Below are 24,621 nucleotides of genomic sequence, written 5' to 3'. Positions count from 1 at the left end.
TCAGGTTTTTGCTACCCCAACACACACAAAATGCTGGTGGAACAGAGCAGGCCAGGCAGCATCTATAGGAAGAAGTACAGTCGACGTTTCAGGCCGAGACCCTTCATGAGTCCTGACAAAGGACACCCACATCAAGGAGCACAGGAGGTGTTTCTGTTACAGTTACCTGGAGAAGTCGGCCGTAGCGGAACACTGCATACACAATGGACATAGGATTGACTTCAACAAAAAACTACTGTGCCCCACCAATGGCCTTTTGGACCGCCTGGTGAAGAAAGCCATTAAAATAAAATTAGAAAAAATAATTTTAACGAAAACAAAGGTCTCACTCAAAGTAAGAACTAGAATTCAATTGTAAACAAGGCAGGGCAGCAGAAACCTGATTGGTTAGTCCTCATCCAATCAGGAGGAATGAATGACAGGGCTATGTGTACCACCGGACTAGACAAGATCACAATCAAAGGAGCAGAAGTAGGCCATTCGGCCCATCGAGTCTGCTCCGTCACTCCACCATGAGCTAAACTATTCTCCCATCTAGTTCCAGTTTCTGGCTTTTTCCCCATATCCCTTGATACCCTGACTAATTAGATACCTATCAATCTCCTCCTTAAACACCCTCAATGACTGGGCCTTCACAACTGCATGTGGCAACAAATTCCATAAATCCACGACCCTCTGGCTAAAAAAATTTCTCCTCATCTCTGTTTTAAATGGGTACTCTCTAATTCTAAGACTGTGACCTCTTGTCCTGGAATCACCCACCAAGGGAAACAGCCTTTCCACATCTACTCTTTCCAACCCTTTCAACATTCAAAATGTTTCTATGAGATCCCCTCTCATTCTTCTATACTCTAAAGAATACAATCCAAGAGCCGATAAATGCTCCTCTTATGTTAGTCCCTGCATTCCAGGAATCATCCTAGTGAATCTTCTCTGAACTCTCTCCAACATCAGCACATCCTTTCTAAGATAGAGCACCTGAAAACAGCCTTTTCACATCTACTCTGTCCAACCCTTTCTACATTCAAAACATACCCAGGCTTCATCTCTGATGAAAATGGCAGAGTTTGTCATCAAAGCAAAGTTAAAATCGATACCTATACCTGGCTAGAAGCCCAGTTTGAATGACCTAGATAGACTGGATGTAAAGAGGATGCTTCTTATAGTGGAGGAGTCCAGGACCAGAGGGCAGAGCCTCAGTATAATGGGGCATCCACTTAGAACAGAGATGAAGAGGAATTTCTTTGGACAGAGGGTTTAGTGAATCTGTGGAATTCATTGCTTATAGACAACTGTGGAGTCGAGGTAATTGAGTATGTTCAAAGTGGAGGTTCATGAAATAGCGGAGCAGACCTGATGTGTCAAATAGGTATAGAATTAGCCTCTGTCTTATGGGAAAAAAACTGACTGTCCATCTTATCTGTGCTCTTCAGAGTCTAAAAACATTGTTTAATGTTTCTTTCTCGCTGCTATTTTTATTGCTCTATTTCCTTCTCTCTTGATTCCCTTAATGTCCACAAGTCTATCAAGCTGTCACAGCTGTCTATGGCAGGAATTACCAGCTCTGGTTCACCACCATCTAGATTCTTCTCACCTCAGTCCCAATACAGCCTATGTTAGATATGGCCCTTGTGGCTAAAGGGATCAAGGGGTATGGAGAGAAAGCAGGTACCGGGTTCTGAGTTGGATGATCAGCCATGATCATACTAAATAGCGGTGCAGGCTTGAAGGGCCAAATGGCCTACTCCTGCACCTATTTTCTATGTTTCTACGTTCAGTTTGGGACAGTGTGCCCTCTACAGTAGTCCCAATATGGCCTACGTTCAGTTTGGGACAGTGTACCCTCTGCAGTAGTACTCAGAATATGGCAGCTAGTTTGTATCCAAGGTTTGAGCAGCAGCAGCGGGGGAATGATCTGTTTAGGTGATGCCAATCATGGATTAAATAACCAACCACTGTAGAATGCTGCCTTGCTCATCTACAACTAATTCAAAGAGTTGTACAACACTGAAACAGACACTTCAGCCCAACTCGTCCATGCTAATGTGAAGGCATCATTTATTCAGCAGAGAAGGGGCTTTTTTTTTGTAAACATCAGATCTGAAATTCACCACCTACGAGAAAGCAGCAAGTCCAGAGAGTTTCTGATGGTCTCATTTACATGATAAGGAACCCATAACATGCTGAATGGATGCAACAATGCTGATTTGGACTGACACTTAACTAAACAACTTGTACTTGATTGTTTGTCTTCTCCTTTGCAGGCAGTGATGTGTTACGTTCACATGGCAGCTGTTGTCGCTGAATACCTTCACAGGAAGAGTAAGACTCAAATTTTCCTTATAAATCCAGTCCTGTTTTTAATTGAAGGGAGTGAGATTTTAATGGATGCTCCAGCATTAGGTTCATTTGTATATCTGACTGGCTTCTTATTTGAAGTGTCTCTCTCTGTTAATGAGAGAAATTGTGAGCAGATGCTACATTCTTTTTTTGTGTCTAATCTTGGAGTTGCAGAATTTGTCGCCCATCCCCGGAGGAATTCAGTGGGAGGAGGGGGAAAAGAATTGTTGATATTTCAGCTTGAGACCCTGTATCTAGATTCAGGGTTCAAGAATGTTTACTGTCATTTTCAGTCCACAAGTGTTACTCCAGATCTGATACAGCAAGAAAAAACACAGAAAGGATAAAGAACACAATCATAATAAAAAAACATATTAAATGTAAATATAAGATAGCTTGTATTCGTACATAGATCACTTGTAAATTCATAAAGTGATGCAATGCTGTATATAAGGTGACTAACAGGAAATAATAAAGTAGTGGTGGAGTTAGGTGTTGATCAGTCTTACTGCTTGGGGAAGTAACGTTTGTGAGTCTGGGGGCCCTGATGTGGATGCTACGCAGCCTCTTCTCTGATGGGAGTGGAACAAACACTCCCTGCGCAGGATGCTTGCAACCTTCATGATATTACTGTCCCTTTTCCTGCACGTTTCTGTATATATGTCTTTGGTGGATAAACTGGTGCCGGTGATGCATTGGGCAGCTTTGATTACTAGTTGCAGAGCCTTCCCGTCCACCGCAGTGCAGATTCCGTACCAAGCAGTGGTGTGGCTTGTCGGGATGCTCTCTACTGCACATCTGTAGAATGACAGAAGTATGGATGTGCAAAATCAAGCTCTCTTCAGCCTCTACAGAAACTAGAGACATTGGTGAGCTGTTGTGCCTGTGAGGATCATGAGGGATTCTGTGAGGTGTGCACCCGTAGGAGTTTGAAACTGTTCAGTTTCCACTCTGTGCTACTAATGTAAAGAGGGTGGGAGTGATGCAAGTACTCCTGAAGGCAATAACCATCTAATTTGTCTTGTTGACATTAAGAAGAGGTATTTGCCTGACGTCAAGTCTTGAACTCTTCCGCCTCCTCTCTCTAGGCTGCATTACTGTTGTTATTAATGAGCCCCACCACTCTCATGTCATTTGGCAAACTTGACAAGGTACATAACTGTTTGGGTGTTTGACAGACAGACATACTTTTTTGGCCATGTTGTCAAGTGTGTGAGCAGCATGTACAGTCGGCCCTCCTTATCCGCGGGGAATTGGTTCCAGGACCCCCCGTGGATACCAAAATTTGTGGATGCTCAAGTCCCTTATTCAACATGTATCAGTGCGGTGGTCTTTAGGACCCAGCGGAACCCTGGACTTTATTTATCATGTCTCCATGTGGTGGACATTAGGACCTGGCGGCGCAGCTCTGAATCCACAGTGTTTCTGTTCACGAAAATAATCATGATCGCGATTGAAAATAAGGTGGAAGTAATAAAGTGATCGGAAAGAGGTGAAACGCCATTGGTCATTGGAAGAGCGTTAGGCTACAGTCAGTCAACGATCGGAACAATTTTAATGGAGAATGTGAAAGGCCTCCCAATGAAAGCTATAATTATTACTAAGCAACGCAATGGTTAAATTATTAAAATACTTATGTTTCTTAAGTGTTTTATATGCATAGAAAGGTAAAATATGTACTATATACTAAGAAAAACTTTTGACTAACTGGCGCTAAATAATACCGGATGTACCTGTTCCGACTTCAAATCCGACTTAAAGACAGACTCAGGAATGGAACTCATTTGTAACCCGGGGACTGCCTATACGTTTAAGTCATTTCTAGATTACTTATAATACCTAATACAATGTAAATGCTATGTAAATAGTTGTTATACTGTATTGTTTAGGAAATAATGACAAGAAAAAAGTCTGTACATGCTCAAGCAACGACTGCTGGAGAGAGAACTTCCGGGTTTTCCCGATCCATGGTTGGTTGAATCTGCACATACGGAATCTGCGAATAAAGAGGCCCGACTGTACAGCAATGGGCGCAGCCCTCAGTCCTGGGGGCATCCGTATTGAGGATGATGGGGAAGGAGGAGTGCTAGTGCATCTTGACTATCTGGGTCTGTTAGTTAGGGAGTCCAACACCCATTTGCACAGAGGTGTACTTAGACAAAGGAGTAGGAGTTGTGTTTTCCAAGGTCCTTGGAACAATAATGAATGACAAACTGAAATCCAAAAACAAAATGGGGTCCCACCGATCTCCCTCCTGGCACTTATCCTTGTAAGCAGAACAAGTGCTACACCTGCCCTTACACTTCTCCCTCATTACCATTCAGGGCCCCAAACAGTCCTTCCAGGTGAGGCAACACTTCACCTGTGAGTCGGCTGGTGTGGTATACTGCGTCCGGTGCTCCCGGTGTGGCCTTTTATATACTGGTGAGACCCGACGCAGACTGGGAGACCGTTTCGCTGAACACCTATGCTCGGTCTGCCAGAGAAAGCAGGATCTCCCAGTGGCCACACATTTTAATTCCACGTCCCATTCCCATTCTGATATGTCTATCCATGGCCTCCTCTACTGTCAAAATGAATCCAAACTCAGGTTGGAGGAACAACACCTTATATACCGGCTGGGTAGACTCCAATCTGATGGCATGAACATTGACTTCTCTAACTTCCGTTAATGCCTCTCCTCCCCTTCTTACCCCATCCCTGACATATTTAGTTGTTTGCCTGTTCTCCATCTCCCTCTGGTGCTTCCCCCCCCCCCCCCACCCCTTTCTTTCTCCTGAGGCCTCCCTTCCCATGATCCTTTCCCTTCTCCAGCTCTGTATCACTTTCGCCAATCACCTATCCAGCTCTTAGCCTCATCCCACCCCCTCCAGTCTTCTCCTATCATTTGGCATTTCCCCCTCCCCCCACTACTTTCAAATCTCTTACTATCTTTCCTTTCGGTTAATCCTGATGAAGGGTCTCGGCCCGAAACGTTGACAGCGCTTCTCCCTATAGATGCTGCCTGGCCTGCTGTGTTCCACCAGCATTTTGTGTGTGTTGTTGTTTGAATTTCCAGCATCTGCAGATTTCCTCATGCTTGATCCAAAAACAGCAATGTTTTTGTTTTCCAGGTGTGTCAAGGCCAGGTGCTATTGCAATTGTTGTAGAGTGATCCTGTTAGTAAGCCTATTGGTAGGTGTCTAGTGTGGCAGGGATGGAGTTTTTGATATTTGCCATTCTAAGCATTTCTTGATGATTGGCGTCACTCATCATTTAGTTCTGAGAGTGTAGTTCTTTGGTATGGGGATGCTGGTGGTTGATTTGTAGTCTGGATGAGTGAAGTGTTGAAGATGTCTGGATGAATCAGTATCAGCTTTATTGTCACCGGCATGTGACGTGAAATTTGTTAACTTAGCAGCAGCAGTTCAATGCAATACATAATCTAGCAGAGAGAGAAAATAATATAAATAAAATAAAACATAATAAACAAGTAAATCAATTACATATATTGAATATTTTTTTTAAATGTGCAAAAACAGAAATACTGTATATTTATAAAAGATACTGTCCAAAGCTTCAATGGAAGAGGGGAAGAAGCTGTTCCTGAATTGCTGAGTGTGTGCCTTCAGGCTTCTGTACCTCCCACCTGATGGTAACAGTGAGAAAAGGGCATGCCCGGGGGTGCTGGATGTCCTTAATAATGGACACTCCCTGAAGATGTCCTGGGTACTTCGTAGGCTAGTGCCCAAGATAGTGCTGACTAGATTTACAACCTTCTGCAGCTTCTTTCCTGTATCATATCCCTTCTTTATCAGATTCTAGCATTGCAATCCTTTGTTTCCCTGCTTATCATCCTCCAGTCTCTGACCCCACCTTCACCCTCTCCCACTAAGGGTAGATGGAACCAGATGGGGAGTAGGGTGAATGGTTTTGGAGGACACAGGCAATCATTGCAGTGTAGAAAAGTGGGGAGGGGTTCACATAGTGGTCCATAAAATCTTGTGGGGCATAGATCTGGTGAATGCACACTCTTTTTTCTTAGGGTTGGGGAATCAAGATCTAGAGGGCATAGGTTTAAGGTGAGAGATTTAATAGGGGCCTGAGGGGTAACATTTTTCAAGCTGGATATGGTCCATTCATGAAAGGAAGTGAGGCGAGTATATTCACAACATTTGAAAAGAATTTGGGCAGATTCACGTGTTGGAAAGATGTGGGTAAATGAGGTTACCTTCAATGGGAACCTTGGCCAGCAACTAGGCCAAAGGACCTGTTTCCATGCTTGATGATGGGTGGAGTAGAGGAAAAAAGGCAGGTGGTGGGAGGGATGAGGGGTGAAGATGGGGTCAGAATCTGATAAAGAAAAGAAGTGATAAAGGGAAATCATGAAGTGAAGGGCAGGTGGAACCAAACGGGGGAATGGATGTGCTGTTGGTAGTAAGGGGGGGGGGAGGAAAAGGGGACGAAATGCAAGTAGTGGATGGGAAGGAGGGGTAGGATGCAGGGTCTGTGGTATAGAGAGAAACTCAGGAGGTAAGGGCTATGTGAAATTTGAAAATTCATTGTTAAGGATTTTGCTGCTTGTTAGTTGCCATTGTTTACAACAGTAAGTGCCCCACTTACTCAATGGGATACTCAGCCTAGTCTTGTGATCTCTGTCTCAGTGATAAGAACCTACAGGAAGGATATGAGTTGCACTGCAGAGGAGATGCACCAGGATGTTGCCTGAATTTGGCCATTTCAGTTTCGCAGGGAGACTGGATTGACTGGTTTGTTTGCCCTGGACACTGGAATGTGATGTGATAGGAAATAATGAGGGCCATCGTGAGATAGTGGGAACCAGTTTCCCATGGTGGAGGTATCTGAGGTTTCGCAGCCAAGCATAAAGGGAAAGGTAGAAAGTTTAGAGAGGATCTGAGGAGACTTTGTTTTAACCCAGAAGGTTTTTGGAATCTGGAATGCACTGCCTGAGAGCAGTAGTGGAGGCAGGGACTCTCTCTATTAAAAAAAATCATCCAGACAAGCACAAATCACCAACTCATAGAAAGTCACAAACAAATGCACATAAATAGGATCATCGCAGTTGGGGACTTGTTGGTCGGCATGCAAATACATGTAACTAGGTTAGTGCAGATGGTTGGCATGGAGTCATGCTGTGCGACTCTAATTCCATGACACATGTACATAGATGCAGTGAATAACTTAGTTTTGCATCCATCCATTCAGATCATTTCAAAACATAAATATATTGAGGTAGTTCATGGGGAAAAACAAAATGCAAAATATAGTGTGACAGTTACAGAGAAAGTCCCCTGCATGAAGACAAGTATAAGAGCCATGATGGTGTACATTATGAGGGCAAGAATCATTATTTGCATACAAAAGATTCATTCAAGATGCTTATCACAGTTGGGTAGAAGTTGTCTTCAAGTCTGGAGGTGCACATTTTCAATTTTTTGTATTCTCTGCCTGATGGAATGGGGGAGAAGAGGGAATGTCTGGGCTGGGAGGGATGTTTGATGAAGTTGGCTGCTTTTCTGAGGCAGTGAGGAACGTAGATGGAGTTGTTTCATTTCATATCATGCCACAGATCTTACAGCAATTAAAAACAATAGAAGTGCGATGAGTATCCCAACATGTGAGTATATTTCATTTCAGAATTGCTACTTAAAGTGAAAGGCTTCACTTTACTCAGGTTTTAAACAATTACTCTCTACAAATATATATTCAACTCAAATTTTAGCATTAAAGAAGTAGTTTCTAAATACCACAATTCAGAATAGTCTGGTTGAAAGAAGTGCATCAAAATCCATCAGACAGTGCTGCATCTTCTATTGATTGCGGGGTGAGGTGTCTGTCAGAACTCAAATTTATTCACCTTTGGAGTGAGCTGGTTAGTTATAGATCGAATAGGAACAGTCCGCAAATATCTGTTAACATGTAAACCAAAAGTTGAGAAACGCTATTCACACACAAATTGGAGTAAATGTGACTTCATCTGTGACATGTTACTGTACGGAACAGTACCCGTAAGTTAATTAAAAAGGAATTAAAGTGGAAAACCATATCAGTGGAGTGTCCCTGTGGAAGAGTGGAATTTTAAAAGTGATGGAGCATGGAATTGGATTGGATGTAGGTTAGAGTTCTCAAAGAAAAATACTGTCATGCACTTGATTAGGCAAATGTTGACATGTAGGTACAACAAGCCCCTGACTGTCAAGGGAGATGCATGTTAAAAACAGCAAATCCGGAAAACCACAAGTACCGTTTTAGCTGCCTAGGTAGTATACAGTGCCCTGTTTCTCCACTGCTCACGGCTTCAGCGTGAGTCACTAGTTATTTTCTGCAGTGGTGAGAAAACTCCAAAATTCATCAGTCTTCTGCCCCAACCCTCAACCAGTGAGGAGACAGCAAGTCTGAAGCAAACCACAACGTTTAAGTCATTCATCAAAACCTCAAAATTAATGGAAGATTTTTTTTTCATTTTCAGTGGTATATTTAACTTCATAGGAAAGAGAAAATGAGGTAACTGAGAATGGATAACTGAAACTTTCGAAATTCAACTTGAAAGCTGGCAAGAATTTCTGTCAATTTACACACTCATATTGACACGTTAAAATTTCTAAGAAGTTGATTTATCCTCGAAGCAACATACCAAGAATTTTCGAACCTACAGGCGACACAGTGGCCTAGTGGTTAACATAGCGTTTTACAGTTCCAGCAACCAGGCTCAATTACTGCAGTTTCCTCCCACATTCCAAAGATGTACCGGTTGGTAAGTTAAGTGGTCATTGTAAATTGTCCCATGTTAGGCTAGGGTTAATTTGGGGATTGCTGGCCTGAAGGGCCAGAAGGGCCTTTTCCTCTTTGTATCTCAATAAACTAATAAAATAAAATAAAGACACCAAATTAAGGATTCCCTATGCAATGAGTTATGTTATTGTACGTTAAAAATGTGAAACAAAAGATGATAAAGGGGAATAGTTTGTGTAACCAATAAATGGAAACAGATGCATTATATTTGAAAAAATAATAATTCTAAATTTAGTTTTTCCATTGTGCTTTTTTCTATCCTGTTCTTCGTAAAATCCTTGTCTTAAAATCTGTGTATAGAACCAATGATTCTGCTCTAATGGTCTTGTATATTCTCCATAGTGCAGTAACTAATTAAATAATCCACGAAAAGAAAACAGCTGTGAAAATAATCTAGAAATCAGAGGCAGGTTTATTTTAACAAGGAAAGTAATCAGTGACTGAATTACACACACAAAATGCTGCAGGTACTCAGCAGGCCAGGCAGCATCTACGGAAAAGAGTATTGTCAACGTTTTGGGCCAAGACCCTTTGGCAGGACTGGAGAAAAAAAGCTGAGGAGTAGATTTGAAAAGTGGAGGGAGGGGAGGGGAGAGAGAGAAATGCCAGGTGAGAGGTGAAATTTGGAGGGGGGGGGGGATGAAGCAAAGAGCTGGGCAGTTAGTGAAAAAGACAGAAGGCCAGGGTAGAAAGAAAAAAGGGAGAGGAGAGGAGCACCAGAGAGAAATGATGGGCGGGCAAGGAGAGAGGGATGGGAAATGGTGAACTGGGGGAGAGGCATTACTGGGAGTTTGAGAATCAATGAATTACACCACTGGAAGTGATGGTTGAGTCTGATATGTTAGGAACATTTAAGAAAAAAACACAGGCTCATGGGAAAAAGAAAAATGTAGGGTTATGGGCTGTGTAGGAGGGAAGGGTTATATCGATCATGGAGAGAGTTTATATAGATTCCATAACCGGCCCATACTGATCTCTTCTATGCTGTTCTGTCTGTCTTTTTACATTTGTGCATTGCAAAGAAGATAGCAATTGCTTTTTCTCCAGTTTGTTTCACTATATTACTCTGCTCATGACTCTATTTTCCAACTTTTATTCTTCCCTCCCTCCCCCTCTCCCCCACAAGGTGCATTTATGTCTCAAGTTTGAAAAGTAAACAGTATAATGCTACTGGCACTTCAGATATGATGAGGTAGTGGCAGGGAGTATAGTAGTCTTACGGCGTGAGAGAAGCAGTTGTTGCCCATCTTAAAAGTCTTTCTGTTAGTGCTATGGTACTTCCTGCCTGATGGTTGGGGCTTAAAGAGATTATAAGTTGGATGGCAGGGGTCATTTTCAATGCTAAGGTCCCTGCATACTCAGCCCTCCTGATAAATATCTTGGATGAGTTGGAGAGAGACCTTGATGATCCTCTCAGCAGTCCTTGCAATCCTTTGTAGGGCCTTGAAGTTCTTGGACCAGACAGCGATGCAGCTACTCAGAACACTCTTAATGATACTCCTGTAAACATTAGACTGGTTGGGGGGAGTGGACCAGGTGAGATCGTTTGTTATGTGCACTCCCAGAAACTTGGTGCTCTTAACTCTCTCCACAGAGGAGCTATTTATGTGCAGTGAGGAGTGGTCTGCCTGTACCTTCCACAATCACCTCTTTCATCTTGTCCACAGTGAAACTCGTGTTGTACATGCAGCTTTCTACCAGCTGCCCTACCTCTTCTGTGTACGCCTTCTCATCCTCATTGTTGATGAAGGCAGCCATTGTTGTGTCATCAGCAAACTTGATGATTCGGTTTGTACTGGATCTAGCAGTACAATCCTACATCAGCACAGTCTGGACACGCAAACCCGGTGCTCAGAATGATGGAGCTTGAGATGCTGTTGCCAATATGGACTGACCGTGGTCTTTATGTCAAGAAGTCCAAGGTCCATTTACAGAGAGGTATTGAAACCTAATGAGGACAGCTTACCCACCAGCTTCTGAGGGATGATTGTATTAAATACTGAGCTGAAGTCAATAAACAGCATCCTGGCATATGAGGCCCCGTTTTCCAAGTGAGGCAAGGTGGAGTAGAGTGCAGAGGCTAAGGTATCATCAGTGGATTGATATGAGCATTAAGCATACTGGAAATGTAGCAGCAAGATGGGATTTCATGTAATCCATAACCAGCTGCTCAAAGCTTTTCATTTATTTCTGAGGTCAGTCCCACTGGGCAGTAGTTGTAGAGGCGGGTTACTGTTGCCTTCTTGGGCGCCAGATAATGGTGGCTGCCTTGAAGTCAGCAGGAACAATTGACTATTCCAGAGAGATGTTGAAGATATCTGTTGGAACCTCTTTTAACTGGGCTGCACAGTCCCGCTCTAGACTAGATATGTATTCAGGCCCTGCAGCTTTACATGGTTTAACCCTGGCTAGGGCCTTTCTCACCAGCGTGTCGTGCTGTGCATCAAATCGTGCATAAAAGGCAGTCGGCCTATCAGGAAGAAAGTCCTCACTGTTGTTGGCACGTAGGGTGGATTTGTAGTCCGTTACGAGCTGAAGACCCTGCCACACACGCTTCGCGTCTCTCTGGTGTTACAGTGATCTGATAACTAAGTGATAATGGAAAATATCAGGGAATAGATGAAGGGCAGACAAGAATGCAGTAGATGATGTTGGAGGATGTCCTTACCTCACCTGGAAGGGCTGTTTATGTCTATGGGTGGTTGTGAGGGAGAGGGCGTAGAGACAAGAGTTGCAGCACCTAAGGTTGCAGGAGATGCCTTCAAGGATCAGGGAGGGGTGGACAGTGAGGGATGAGCAAAGGGGGGGGTGGAGGTAACAGGGAGAGGGGTCCTGCAGAAAGATGAAAGAGTTGGGGAGGAATAGCTGAAAATTGGATCTTGTTGCAGCTGGCTGAAATGACAAAGGAATTCCACCACCTTTGAGAGGTGTTTAATTAGCCAGTGGGTATTATTTTGGGTTCCATTTACAGTGTGGTGGGTGAGTTTCCGCACATCTTGTTCATCTGCTCAGTACCAAACAGAAGTTAAAACTTGGAGACACAGCTCAGTTGATTGCAAAAGTATTGTACTTCATTGTGCTGGTTATTGCTGTAAGCTCACTTCCCTTGAGGTAGCCAGCGGTGTCGTACCCTGGTGAGATAGGGACAGGCCTGTCCTAGTATGTGAAATCAGCTCCATCAGACTGGGTGGATGAGGTCTACAGTGAGATCCAGTGACCGAGAAGGTGGTTCTGCAACGCTCTGTGGACAGCGATGGACGTGACAAGGGCATGAACAAACTCACTTCAAGGATGTTGGACCCACCTGGCTTGCGCAGGCCCCATTTATCCTAGAAAAATCCCCAATGATCCAAAATCTAAAGCGCTCTCTCCTGCATCATCCCTTTAACCACAACTGAACTAGCTTCCCGTTCCCAAACACAAGAACAGGTAGTTTCAAAGGTACATTTAATGTCAAAACATTTAAACTCCTCCCTCCCACACTGCATAAGCTGCAGCAAAGCAACGACCCCACCACCACCAGCAAAAAAGCAACAGCACCCCCCATTGAGCACTCAAACGTGCAGCAAAGCATCAATAAAGACACAGGCTTGCAGTACCCCAAAGACTACTCATTCACCTGATAATTCAACATACCATAAGCTCTCTCCCTCTCCTTGATAAGAAAAAAAGAGGTGTCCCTGTTTCACAGCGAGAAGGGAGACGTAACAAACAACTCGCTGATTTACAATGTTAGAAGTCTGTTGTATCGCTTCTTCTGTGCCCAAAGAACTTGGGTCTCTGGGCACACAGCCAGCAGACAGCTTGCTGCTTTCGATCTTCCGTCTCCCACAACACACCAGTTTCCTCCAGCGGCACCGACTTTGAGTCCACCTGCCTCCAGAACCACGAAATCCCAGAACTCTGAAGGCATGCTAGTCTTCGAGGCCGCATCCTTGGCATATTGAATGCTACCCAAAGATTACAACTTTGCTCTTTAATCTTCTTTCTATCTCATAAATTCATAATGCAGGACCTCATTCCTTTGGTTGGCACCAACTTGTAACACATGCACTAGCTGTTCACCCTCCTACTTTGTAGCCACAGAGTCCTCAGTTTGTTCTCCTTATGACAGAAACCACAATCACTATCATTCTGTTAGTCTTTTGCCTCCACAGATGAGCAGTGGAGGTGAGTGTGGATCTACATGCTTGCCTGCTTTCCCAAGTGATCGGCCCGCACAAAAGTTTCAAAAAATGGTGTACCAGATGGAGAAAGAGCTGTCTTGGATCACCTGCCTATGCTTACTGCTCTTCCTGGTCCTCATCTGTAGCTTGTCCACCTGTCCAGCCATTGCTTGCAATGGAACTTGCTTTAAGTACGTTCTCCATGAAGATCTCAGCATCACCATTGTTCCATAGTGAATTATTCTTCAGGTCCAGCTGAGCAATGCAGTCAATCCAGAAGCTGTTGCTGGAAACACTTTGTGCACATGTGGCCACCAGGGACACTGGATGTCTTCCTGATTCCCCTCATGTCATAGGAGGAATATTCCATGCTCTGGTGTCTCCCGCTGTAACTTTGGACTTGTTTATCCCCCTTTAGTTTAGTGTTACTCTGGGACCTCCTCCTAATTTAAGCACTACCTACTGCAAACTGCAACCCACCTGCAAAAATCAGGTGGGTTCAGCAGAGAAGCCCACCTGATTGACAACTAGTAGTCAGCTGTTGCTAACACTAGACACACCAGGAGTTGGCAGATTGTGTGCGATGCAGAGAAGATGGTGGTGGAGCCAGGAACTGGGAAGGGCAAAGGCAAGACGAGGGGCTGTGGTTGGGATAGAGGATTGTTTTGGGATTTCTCTATGTGCGAATACAATTGCACGTGTCTACAGCAGGTACAGTTCCACCCACATGTATTTGTATAATTGCATGTGTGTGCATGTATAATCACATGTGTCTGTGTGAACATCTGTGCGTGTTTCTGTCCAGGGGTTATATGCTGAGCCCATCGCTGTGCACTCTCTCACATGTGACTGCACAGCCAAACACCCACGTCGTCACATTATTAAGTTACCTGATCACACAACCGTGTGGGGCTCATCACCAACAATGATGAGACAGAGAGGAAGTGGAAGAGCTCAGGGCCTGGTGCCATGCAAATAATCTCTTCCTTAATTTCAACAAGATAAATGCGATGGTTATCAACTTCAGGAAAACTCACACCCCTCTTTATAATGGCAGCACAGCAGTGAAAACTATCACCAGTTTCAGATTCCTGGAAGTGCCCGTCTTGCACAACCTCTCATGGACACATTCCACACCATCAGGGAAGTTCAGCAACGCATCTGCTCTCTGAGGAGGCTGAAGCGAGCTGGAGTATTCACATCTATACAGCAGTTCAATAGAGAGCATCCAGACAAGCTACATGTACGGAAACAACACTGCAGCAGACAGGAAGGCTCCACAATGGGTTGTCAAAACTACCCAACATATCATTGGCATAGCCTACCTACCATCAAGGACATGCAGACAGAGAGGTGCCAGAAAAGAGCCAGTAATATCATGAAGGATCCCACCCACGCTGCTCATGAGCTGTTTGTTCCATTCTCATCAGGGAGGAGGCTACGTTGCATCCATGCCAGGATGACCAGACTCAGAAACAGTTAATTTCCCTAAGCTGTAAGGCTGATTATCATCTCCACCCACTAACCCACCCCTCCACATCCCCAGCCACCACTACTTTATCATTTTCTGTCAGTCACCTTTTGTACAGACTCTCCTGTGCTGAGTGTCACTTTATGGGCATACAAACAATCTGTGTAATAAGCTATCTTGGGTGTTTATATTTATTGTTTTTTTTAATTATTATTGTTGTGCTTTGTGTCTTTTGTGCTACTGGAGTAACAATTATTTTGTTCTCCTTTACTTTATTGTCACTAAACAATTGATACCAGAGTGTACAATCATCACAGTGATATTTGTTTCTGCGCTTTGTGCTCCCTGAAGTACAAATCGAAGTAAATATAATAAAATTTTAAATTATTATATTTTTATAATTAAATTTAATAATTTAAAATTAATTTAATAATTTAATAATTAGAACATAGAAAAGGGAAAGTAAGGTAGTGCAAGTCAGTTCCAGATATTTAGAAGGTACGGCCCAGATCTGGGTCAGGATCTGTTCAGCAGTCTTATCACAGTTGGAAAGAAGCTGTTCACAAATCTGGCCGTACGTATCTTCATGCTCCTGAACCTTCTCCTGGAGGGAAGTGGGACAAAAAGTGTCCCACAAGGACTTATCCTTGATAATCCTGGCAGCACTGCTCCAACAGCGTGTGGTGTAAAGTGAGTCCAAGGATGGAAGATTGGTTTGTGTGATGTGCTGGACTATGTTCACGATCTTCTGCAGCTTCTTCCAATCTTGGACAGGACAACTTCCATACCAGGTTGTGATGCACCCTAGAAGAATGCTTTCTACGGTGCATCTATAAAAATCAGTGAGGGTTTTTGGGGACAGGCCAAATTTCTTCAGCTTTCTCAGGAAGTAAAGGCGCTGGTGGGCCTTCTTGGCAGTGGACTCTGCTTGGTTAGACCAAGTCAGGTCATTTGTGATATTCACCCTGAGGAACTTAAAGCTTTTGACCTGTTCCACCTGTGCACCACTGATGTAGATGGGATTGTGCGGTCCGCTACTCCTTCTGAAGTCAACAACCAATTCCTTCGTCTTGCTGATGTTGAGGGATAGGTTATTGTCTTCGCACCATGCCTCCAGGTTCTTAATTTCCTCTCTGTACTCAGCTCATCATTGCCCAAGATATGGCCTACAATTGTGGTGACATCAGCAAACTTGTATATTGAGTTCGATGGAAACTTGGCTACACAATCATGGGTGTACAGTGAGTACAGCAGGGGGCTGAGTACACAGCCTTGTGGGGCACCGGTGCTCAGAGTGATTGTCGAGGAGAGCTTGTTCCTTATTTTTACAGCCTGGGTCCTGTCTGTGAGGAAGTTGAAGATCCAGCTGCAGATCTGAGTTCTAGGACCCAGGTTCCAGAGCTTAGGAATCAGTTTATTTGGAATGATGGTATTAAAGGCAGAGCCGTAGTCAATGAAAAGGAGCTTTACATATGCGTCTTTATTCTCCAGGTGTTCTAAGGAGGAATGTAGTGCCAGAGAGATGGCATCTGCTGTTGACCTGTTGCTCCGGTAGGTGAATTGCAAAGTGTCGAGGTTGACCGGTAGGTTATGGTTGATGTGTGCCATAACCAACCGCTCAAAGCACTTCACAGCAATTGATGTTAGAGCCACAGGTCGGTAGTCATTCAGGCCTGCCACCTTGCTTTTCTTCGGCACCGGGATTATCGTTGCCTTCTTAAAACATGAGGGGATTTTAGACTGAAGCAGGGAGCAGTTGAAGATGTCAGCAAACACTCCAGCTAGCTCGCTTGCACAGGACCGGAGAACCCGTCCCCGGACGCCATCTCGGCCTGTCGCCTTCCTTGGATTTATCTTCAGGAAGGCTCTTCTAACGTCTTCCTCGGTGATGATGAATCTTGATGCCACCAGGTCCGGTTCATCCGGAGGGGGCAGGACGCTCCTCTTCTGTCCAAATCTTGCGTAGAATACGTTAAGTTCATCAGGAAGAGAAGTGCTACAGTTATTGATATTCCCAGCCTTTTCTTTGCGCCCAGTGATCTCATTTAGACCCTGTCATAGTCTACTGGCATCCCTCTGGTTAGCCTGGGCTTCCAACTTGGCTCGATATTGCCTCTTGGCGCCCTTAATGGCTTTCCGGAGTTCACGCCTGGATTCCATGTAGCGACTGGTATCTTCCGAACTAAAAGCCGCAGTTCTAGCTTTCAAAAGGGACTGAACCTCATAATTCATCCAAGGTTTCCGGTTAGGGAATACCCGGGTCGTATTGTGATACACACAGTCCTCTGTGCATTTCCAGATAAAGTCCATGACAGCTGAGGCATACTCATCGAGGTTAGCTGCCGAGTCCTTGAATACTAACCAGTCCACCGATTCAAAGCAGTCACGGAGGACCTCATCTGTTTCCTCTGTCCAACGCGACACCACTTTTGACACCGTGACCTCCCGCTTCAGTTTCTGTTTGTAAGCCGGGAGGAGGAGTACGGCCTGATGGTCCGATTTTCTGAAGTGAGGTCGTGGGACGGAATGGTAGGCATCCTTGACTGCTGTGTAGCAGTGGTCAAGTATATTCGGGCCTCTAGTGGAGCAGGAGACATGTTGGTATAACTTTGGCAGTGCTTTTCTGAGGTTGGCCTGGTTAAAGTCCCCGGCTGTAATGAGCAAAGCCTCCGGATACCTGGTCTCAAGTTCACTGATGTTGGCAGACAGTGTATTCACAGCACACTCCACGTCTGCCTGGGGTGGGGGGGGAATGTAGACCACTGTCAGTATTACCGAGGTGAATTCCCGTGGCAGATAATAGGGACGACACTTCACCGACAGATGTTCCAGGTCCGGACTGCAGGAGCTTGTCAGCGCCACTATGTCTGAGCACCACACAGTGTTGATCAGTAGGCAGACTCCACCTCCCTTCGTCTTGCCGAAAGACACCGTGCGGTCCATCCGATGGATTGAAAATCCCTCTGGTCAGATGGCACAGTCGGGGGTGGCAGGGGAGAGCCAGGTCTCTGTGAAACAGAATACACAGCATACACAACAACAGCAACAGAATACACTTGTGTACAGGAAATAATATTAAACAACCTTGAATTTCCCTTGTGGCTGTCAATATCTAAATGTCTTTTTGTGCATCTATGTCCTTGAAAGCCTGTGTGTCTGTGTGCGTGCGTGCTTGTGTTAAAGGGGCAGAATGCCTGATCAGAGCTGCTTTGTAATCTGGGTGAGGGTTCATTTGGATGATAATTTTCCTTGGTACCTATGAGTCATTATTTTTCTCTTTGTTAATGCTTCCATTTGTTAATTTGTGAGTTTGACTCGAGCTGCAAATCAAACTTTTCCCAAACCTTTCACTGAGAAAACAATGAAACTGTCAGGATAATGTTCATCCAGGAAGGCAGACAATTCAAGACTGCAAAGCTTATTTTGTACATCAGTTAGACTGTTGGCGAGGCATACTGTCCAATGCTGACTGGTCAATTATAGAAAGGATGTGCAGACTGTAGAGCATAGATTCACCAGGATGAAGTCAGCATGAGAAAAGATCACAGGGTTAATAAGCCAAAGAGTATGTTAAATAGAAAAAAAACTAAAGGGAGAGGTTTACTTGCTTCTTAACAATTAGGGATCAGGAATTAATGCTGAGCCAATTAACAATGTTAGATGGCTTCAAGAGAGAAAGAACCACATTTTCTCAAGCGGAAACGATAAATATGGTAAGCAAGTAGCGTCAGGGCTATGGGGAGGTTTACAGTTTAACTATAAGAAGCAAAACAGTGTTTACTCAAAGGGCAGTGGTGCTATAAACTTCCACAGTTCCGCCAATTAATTCCTCCTGATGTCAAACTTCATTTGTGTACAAAGCAGGGTAAAGTTTCAAGATCCCAGTCTTTGTTTAATCTGAAGTGTGGTGAACATGCAGAGGACTCCCAATGACTTCTGGTGCCTCAGAAACCTGTTTCAGTACTAGGAAACATGAAGTTAGTCAGAAGGCCATTGGCCTATGTGGTGTCTGTTGGATCTTTGAAAGAGCTCTTGAGTCAGCGCCACCCCCTCTGTTTTCCCAATAGCCAGAGTATATACTGCGAGTCTGATTCATTGGTGAGTCTGATGACAGGAGAGGTGCATGGTCTCAGTTTAAGTGTGGTCCAGGCCTCATTCAGAGATGCCAGAGCTGGCTATGTGCCACTGGATTCCCTGCTGGATCAGAGGCCTACATTTCCATCTCTGCTGCTCTCCAGTGTTCACTCAGTGGAAGACAAGTTGGATTGTGCTCGACTACAGCTCCACTGTGTGATATGAGGAACCGCTGTGGACTCTCCTTGAAGAAACGTGGCTCCAGGACAACATCCATGCATTATCAACCTACAGGCCCAAACATTCAGGGACTTGGGCTACATTATTTTAAAATATATTTGTTACTTTGCTTTTTACTTCCCTGCTAAGGTTCTTCTGAGTCTGAAACCTGAAGGGCTTCAGCCTGAAACATTGACTGTTCATTTCCCTCCATTGATGCTGCCTGACTTATTGAATTCATCAGTGTTGCTCCTATGGCTACAAAACAGCTCCAACTGAAGACAACTCCACCTTATTTACAGTATCAGGGATCATCATTAAATCTTTATTAATACTCCATTGAACTGTAAGCAAACAAGTCCAGCTTCATCTACAAAACCAAAATTTCTTTCCATGCATATGATTATGGTAAGTTTCTGTACTTGAATGAATATTGAAAAAAATGGTAGAAATAACCACAGAATCTATTTGCTTCCTAGCTTAGCAATAGCCTTCTGTCCAGAATGAGATGGTGCAAATCTCATTTGTGCAAATGTCATGTTTAATACAACAGTTTTCCTTGTGGGTGTGGTGAATGTGATTGAAATTGTTCTGATCATTCAGCCAAAGTCATAGAGCCTCCACAGAGCAGGCAGAGGCTGGTCATCCTAAAGAGGACTGGCCAATCCCATTCCCCTGCTCTGTCCATCAACCTCAGCAAGCTGAGAGCCATTAAGTTGCAAGTTAACAATCTTTTGAAATCCTTCATCCTGATGATCCTTCTCTTGATCCTGGTTCATTTCACCCATCAGCCCTGTCCATCTGGTTCTGGTTTCATCTGCCCTTCACCCCTACCCTGATGGTGCCCATTATCATTGTGTCACATTCCACCTTAGTGTTCTGGTCTTCATCCTCCTAGTTATCTCCACTTTTACCCTACCCTTACCCCACCTGGCCCCATCTGCCTCTCCTCATTGTTTGTCTGCCCGAATCTATCATCCAGCTGCCTCTGTCTCACAATTCCATTCCTACATCTTCCACACCAGACTTCATCTGCTGATTATCATTCACCCCTCCTCAGTCTGCTATGCAAGAAGCCCAAGTACAGCCTACAGAAGGCTATTTTAAGAGACGCCAATTCCATTTGAGCTTATAGGCAGAATTGAATGCATGTCAGCTCTGGCAGAATTTTAAGGCCATTACTTCCTACTAAATAAAACTTAACATCATGAATGGCTGTGATACTTCACTCCCAGATGAGGTCAACACCTTTTATGCAAATCCCTGCAGCATCCAGTGACCTTGTGATTTCAATCTCAGAGGTCAATGTCAGAACATCTTTCATAATGGTGAACTATCACAAGCTATCAGACCCTGATGGTGTACCTGGCAGAGTTCTGAAAGCCTGTGCCAACCAGCTGGTGGGAGTGGTCAAGGATATCTTCAGTCTCTCGTTGTTTCAGTCAGAACAGTTAGTCCATTGTTGTTAGAGGTTCCCATTGGTTTCAAAAGGGTGATAATATTACCAGTTCCCAAGAAGCACGGGGTGAGCTGCTTCAACCACTATCACCCAGTGGCATTGCATCTACTGTGATGAAATGCTTTGAGAGGCTGATCATGGCTGGAATCAACTCCTGCGTAAACAATTTGCCTATTGCCTCAATAGCTCTACAGTGGATGCAGTCTCACTGGCTTTCCACTCGGCCTCGGATCACCTGGACAATAGTACTACCTCTGTCAGGCTGCTGTTTATTGACAGGATCCTTGACTTCCTCACCAGGACACCACAATCTATGTGGATTGGATATAACATCTCCTCACTGACAATCAACACTGGCAAACCTCAAGGATGTGTGTGCTTAGTCCACTGTTCTCTCTCTACACCCACAACTGTGTGGCTAGGCACAGCTCAAATGCCATCTATAAATTTGCCAATGACACAATATTGTTGGCAGAAAAAGAGGAGCAGCAGACCAGGGAGCATTTTGTGTGTGTTCCTGGATTTCCAGCATCTGCAGATATTCCCTTGTTTTCTGTTGTTGCTGTTTGAAATTCTGCCAATGAGGATGCGTACAGAAGCAAGCTAGATCAGCTGGGTGAGTGATGTTGCATCAACAACCTTGCACGCAACATCAGTAAGACCAAAGGGAAGTCAAGGGAACACATGCCCGTCCTCATCAAGGAAGCAGAAGTGGAAAGGGTGAGTAGTTTCAAGTTCCTGGGTATCATCATCTCTGAGGATCTACCCTGAACGCAATATATAGATGCAATTACAAAGAAGGCACGACAACAGCTATATTTCATTGGGAATTTGAGAAGACATATACTCAGGAACAGCTTCTTCTCCACCATCGGATTTCTGAATGGACAATGAACCCCTGAATCTTACCTCAGTATTTTCCTTTCAATTTTTCTTTTCATGCGCGTGCATGCGCACATGCACATGCACGCACATGTACTTTTATATATTTTTTGTAATTTATACTTTGTATTACTATATAGTGCAATGTACTGTTGCCGCAAAACAAGAAGTTTCATGACGTATGACAGCGATTTTAAATCTGAGTCTGATCACCAACTGGCCTCCATCTCACCACTCCCCTTTTTCTATTTCTACTAGATATCTTCCCACTCTGCCCTCAGTTCTGGTGCAGAGCTTTCTTCTGAAATGTCAAAAATTATTTTCCTTCAACAGATACCTCTTGATCCACTGGATTCCATCAGCAAAGTTGTTTGTGGCTCCTTCCAAATAATTATCACTCTCGGTTTTAAAATATAGTTATTTCTCATGCCCCAGTATTGCTAGTGTAGAACCTGAAATCTGTGATCCTGCTCCTACAAACCATTTATTCTTTATATGTATTACTTAAACGAGTTCTGATCCGGTGCACATCTGTCAGCCCTCATCGCAACCACCTCTGCTTCAAGGGGAACAACTATGGCCTCTCCGACCTAACCTTCCAGCAAGTATTTCCCTTTGTTACAACCATTCTGGTAATTCTCCACATCCTTCCTGAGTTGTGGTAGCAAGAAGCGGATGAAGTACTTTACTTGTGGCCTAACCAGAGTTTTAAAACCTACAGCATATTCTCTCTGCTTTTTGTACTCAATACCTCTGTTATAAAACCTGAAAATATTTGGGAGAAGATATACAAAGTGAATGATGGGGCCCTGGGGAGTGTTATTGAACAGTGAGGTGTTCGGGTAAATACATAGTTCCTTGAAAGTGGTGATATAGTGAGAGAGTCATAACTAAAGAATGCTTGTATTTGTTGGTTGAGGTGTGGAGTATTTGAGTTGGGGCATCATGTTACAGTCGTTCATATCATTGATAAGGTTGCATTTGGAGTGTTGTGTGTTGTTCTGGTCATTGTGAAAAATATGACAGAAAACCAGTGAAAACACAGACAAGTTTTACAGGAATGTTGCTGAACGGAAGGGCTTGAGTCATAGGGAAGAGACTGTAGGGGTGTTCTCTGGAATAAAGGAGTGACTTTATGGAGGTTTATAAAATTATGTTCCTTACAGATATGATTGGTGCTCTCAATCTGTTCTTCCCCCTCGGATAGAGCAGTCTATGTTTGAAGGGCATAGTTTTAAGGTGAGAGGGGAAAGGTTTAAAGGGGATCAGAGAAGCAAGTTTTTAACACAGAGTTTGGTGGGTCTGTGGAACTAGCTGCCAGCATAAGTGGTGGATCTGAATACACTAGTTCAGGTGCATGGATAAGAAAGGTTTACAGGGATATGGATCAAATGTAGGCAAATCTGATTAACGTGGTTCATCATCTTGTTTATTGTCTATCTTAGTCCACTTAGACAAATGGGCCAAAGGGCCTGTTTCTATGCTGTATAACTCGGTGAATTTACCTGTAACATTTATTTCTTTTGCCAACTGTTCTTGAAGTAAATCTTGCCACCTCCTCTGTTCTTACATACTACCTCTTGCAAATGCCACTGTTTACATCCCTCCCTAACACACATTATCTCAAGTAAATTCCACCTGCTGCTTTCTGCCCATTCTGCCAGCCTCTCTGTGACATAATTATTGCAACACAGAAAGTGAACATTCAGCCCACTGGATCCATAAGCAGATATCCCCAGAGTGTTCCCTTCAAATGCAACCTCCAATTTGTGTATCTTCTTCCCTTCCTTTTGATACACAAGGGCAGTTTAACCAACCTATGTGTCCTTGGGGTGTGGGAGGAAACTGGAGGAAATCTGGGCCAATTAGTGATTACCAGCAATACTCAACATCCCCAATACGCAAATTAAAGCAACTGCTGCTACAACACAATTCTGGACCTGCCATCTCATCAGATCTTGGTTTTGTGTATTTTATTAGTTTGGGATTTTAGTCCCTTGTTATTTTTAATTTTTATTCACTAAAGCTATGGCAATACAGTGGTGCAACTGCTTCATAGTTCTACTGACCCATGTTTGATCCTGACTTCCTGCATTGTCTGTGTGGAGTTTGCATGTTCTCCCTAAGACTGGATTTCCCCTGAGCCATCCATTTTCCTTCCACATCGCAAAGACTTGCAGGTTGTAAGTTTGAATGGCTACTGTAAATTATTCCTGCCATGCAGCCGAGTGTTAGAATTTGGGAGGGGTTGGTGTGAATGTGGGAGAAGGAAACAGCATGGGTGTCAGGTGCATGCATTAGGTTATAAGAAAATGGGAGAGAGTGGTATTGTATGAGGGCCAGCATAGGCACTTTGGGCCAAATGGCAGCTTCTTGTGCTGAAAACAATAATCAAAATAAGAAGTCTGCAAAGTCAGTTATGTTTTTCCATCATTGTTTAAAACACTGTGGCTTAAGGGGCAAAATCAAAGGGTAGTGCTCACCATATTGGCTAATTGGGATATTATTTTCATATGTACTGGGGTTCAGTGAAAAACGTTGTTTCTCATGCCACCCATACAGGTCCTTACATCACATCATTCTATTGAGGCATAACAAGAGGAAAAATAATTGAGTACAGAATAAAGTGTGCCAGTTACCGCGAAAGTGCAGTGCGCACAGATAGCAAGCTCGTAACGAGGTAGACTGTGATGTCAAGGCTTCATCTTGTTGTACTAAGGGACTATTCAATAGTCTTGTATCAGTGTGATAGAAGCTGTCCTTGATCCTGGTGGTACATGAGAGAAACTGAATCAGTATTTCAGATCAACAATTGTAACTGCTCTATTGTTTGCTGTTTGTGCACCTGTTGAGATTTACTTTGCATCTGATTTATGTGTATTTACAATGTTGTTTTTTTTATTCACAGAATTATTTCCTAAAGGATGTTCAGCTTTCAAAGCCATTACACCCAATGTTGAGGAGGAAGCAGCAACAAAAGAGGATTCAGGAATGCAGGATGTAAATTACACTGAGGTAAAATCTCATAATTAGTAGCTTTTCTTTCACTACAACAAAAATGTGATATTCATTGAATAGCTAGATTTTCACATCATCCTGTTAAATGGTCGCATTCTTGTCCAGCTCCAAAAGCATAGAGTTCTCATCCCATTCCTGAGATATTAGCTCATTACCTAGATTGTTGCTTCATTGAGGCACTGTGATATTCGTGCACTCTC

At 43.7% G+C, this 24,621-nt stretch overlaps 1 protein-coding gene across 1 annotated transcript in view; it reads left to right on the top strand.

Moving 5' to 3' along the window:
- Positions 1-24,621, top strand: part of LOC140734545 (dedicator of cytokinesis protein 11-like) — a 290,183-nt gene that overhangs the window by 205,256 nt on the left and 60,306 nt on the right. The window contains exons 44-45 of the mRNA XM_073058668.1: positions 2,265-2,322; positions 24,312-24,418. Coding sequence (XP_072914769.1) covers positions 2,265-2,322; positions 24,312-24,418 — 165 coding nt within the window. The remainder of the gene's footprint in view (positions 1-2,264; positions 2,323-24,311; positions 24,419-24,621) is intronic.

Source organism: Hemitrygon akajei, chromosome 10, assembly GCF_048418815.1.
Source record: "Hemitrygon akajei chromosome 10, sHemAka1.3, whole genome shotgun sequence".
Classification (NCBI taxonomy): domain Eukaryota; kingdom Metazoa; phylum Chordata; class Chondrichthyes; order Myliobatiformes; family Dasyatidae; genus Hemitrygon; species Hemitrygon akajei.
Note: the sequence above shows the minus strand (reverse complement) of the source record. Positions and strands in the feature narration are given on the sequence as shown.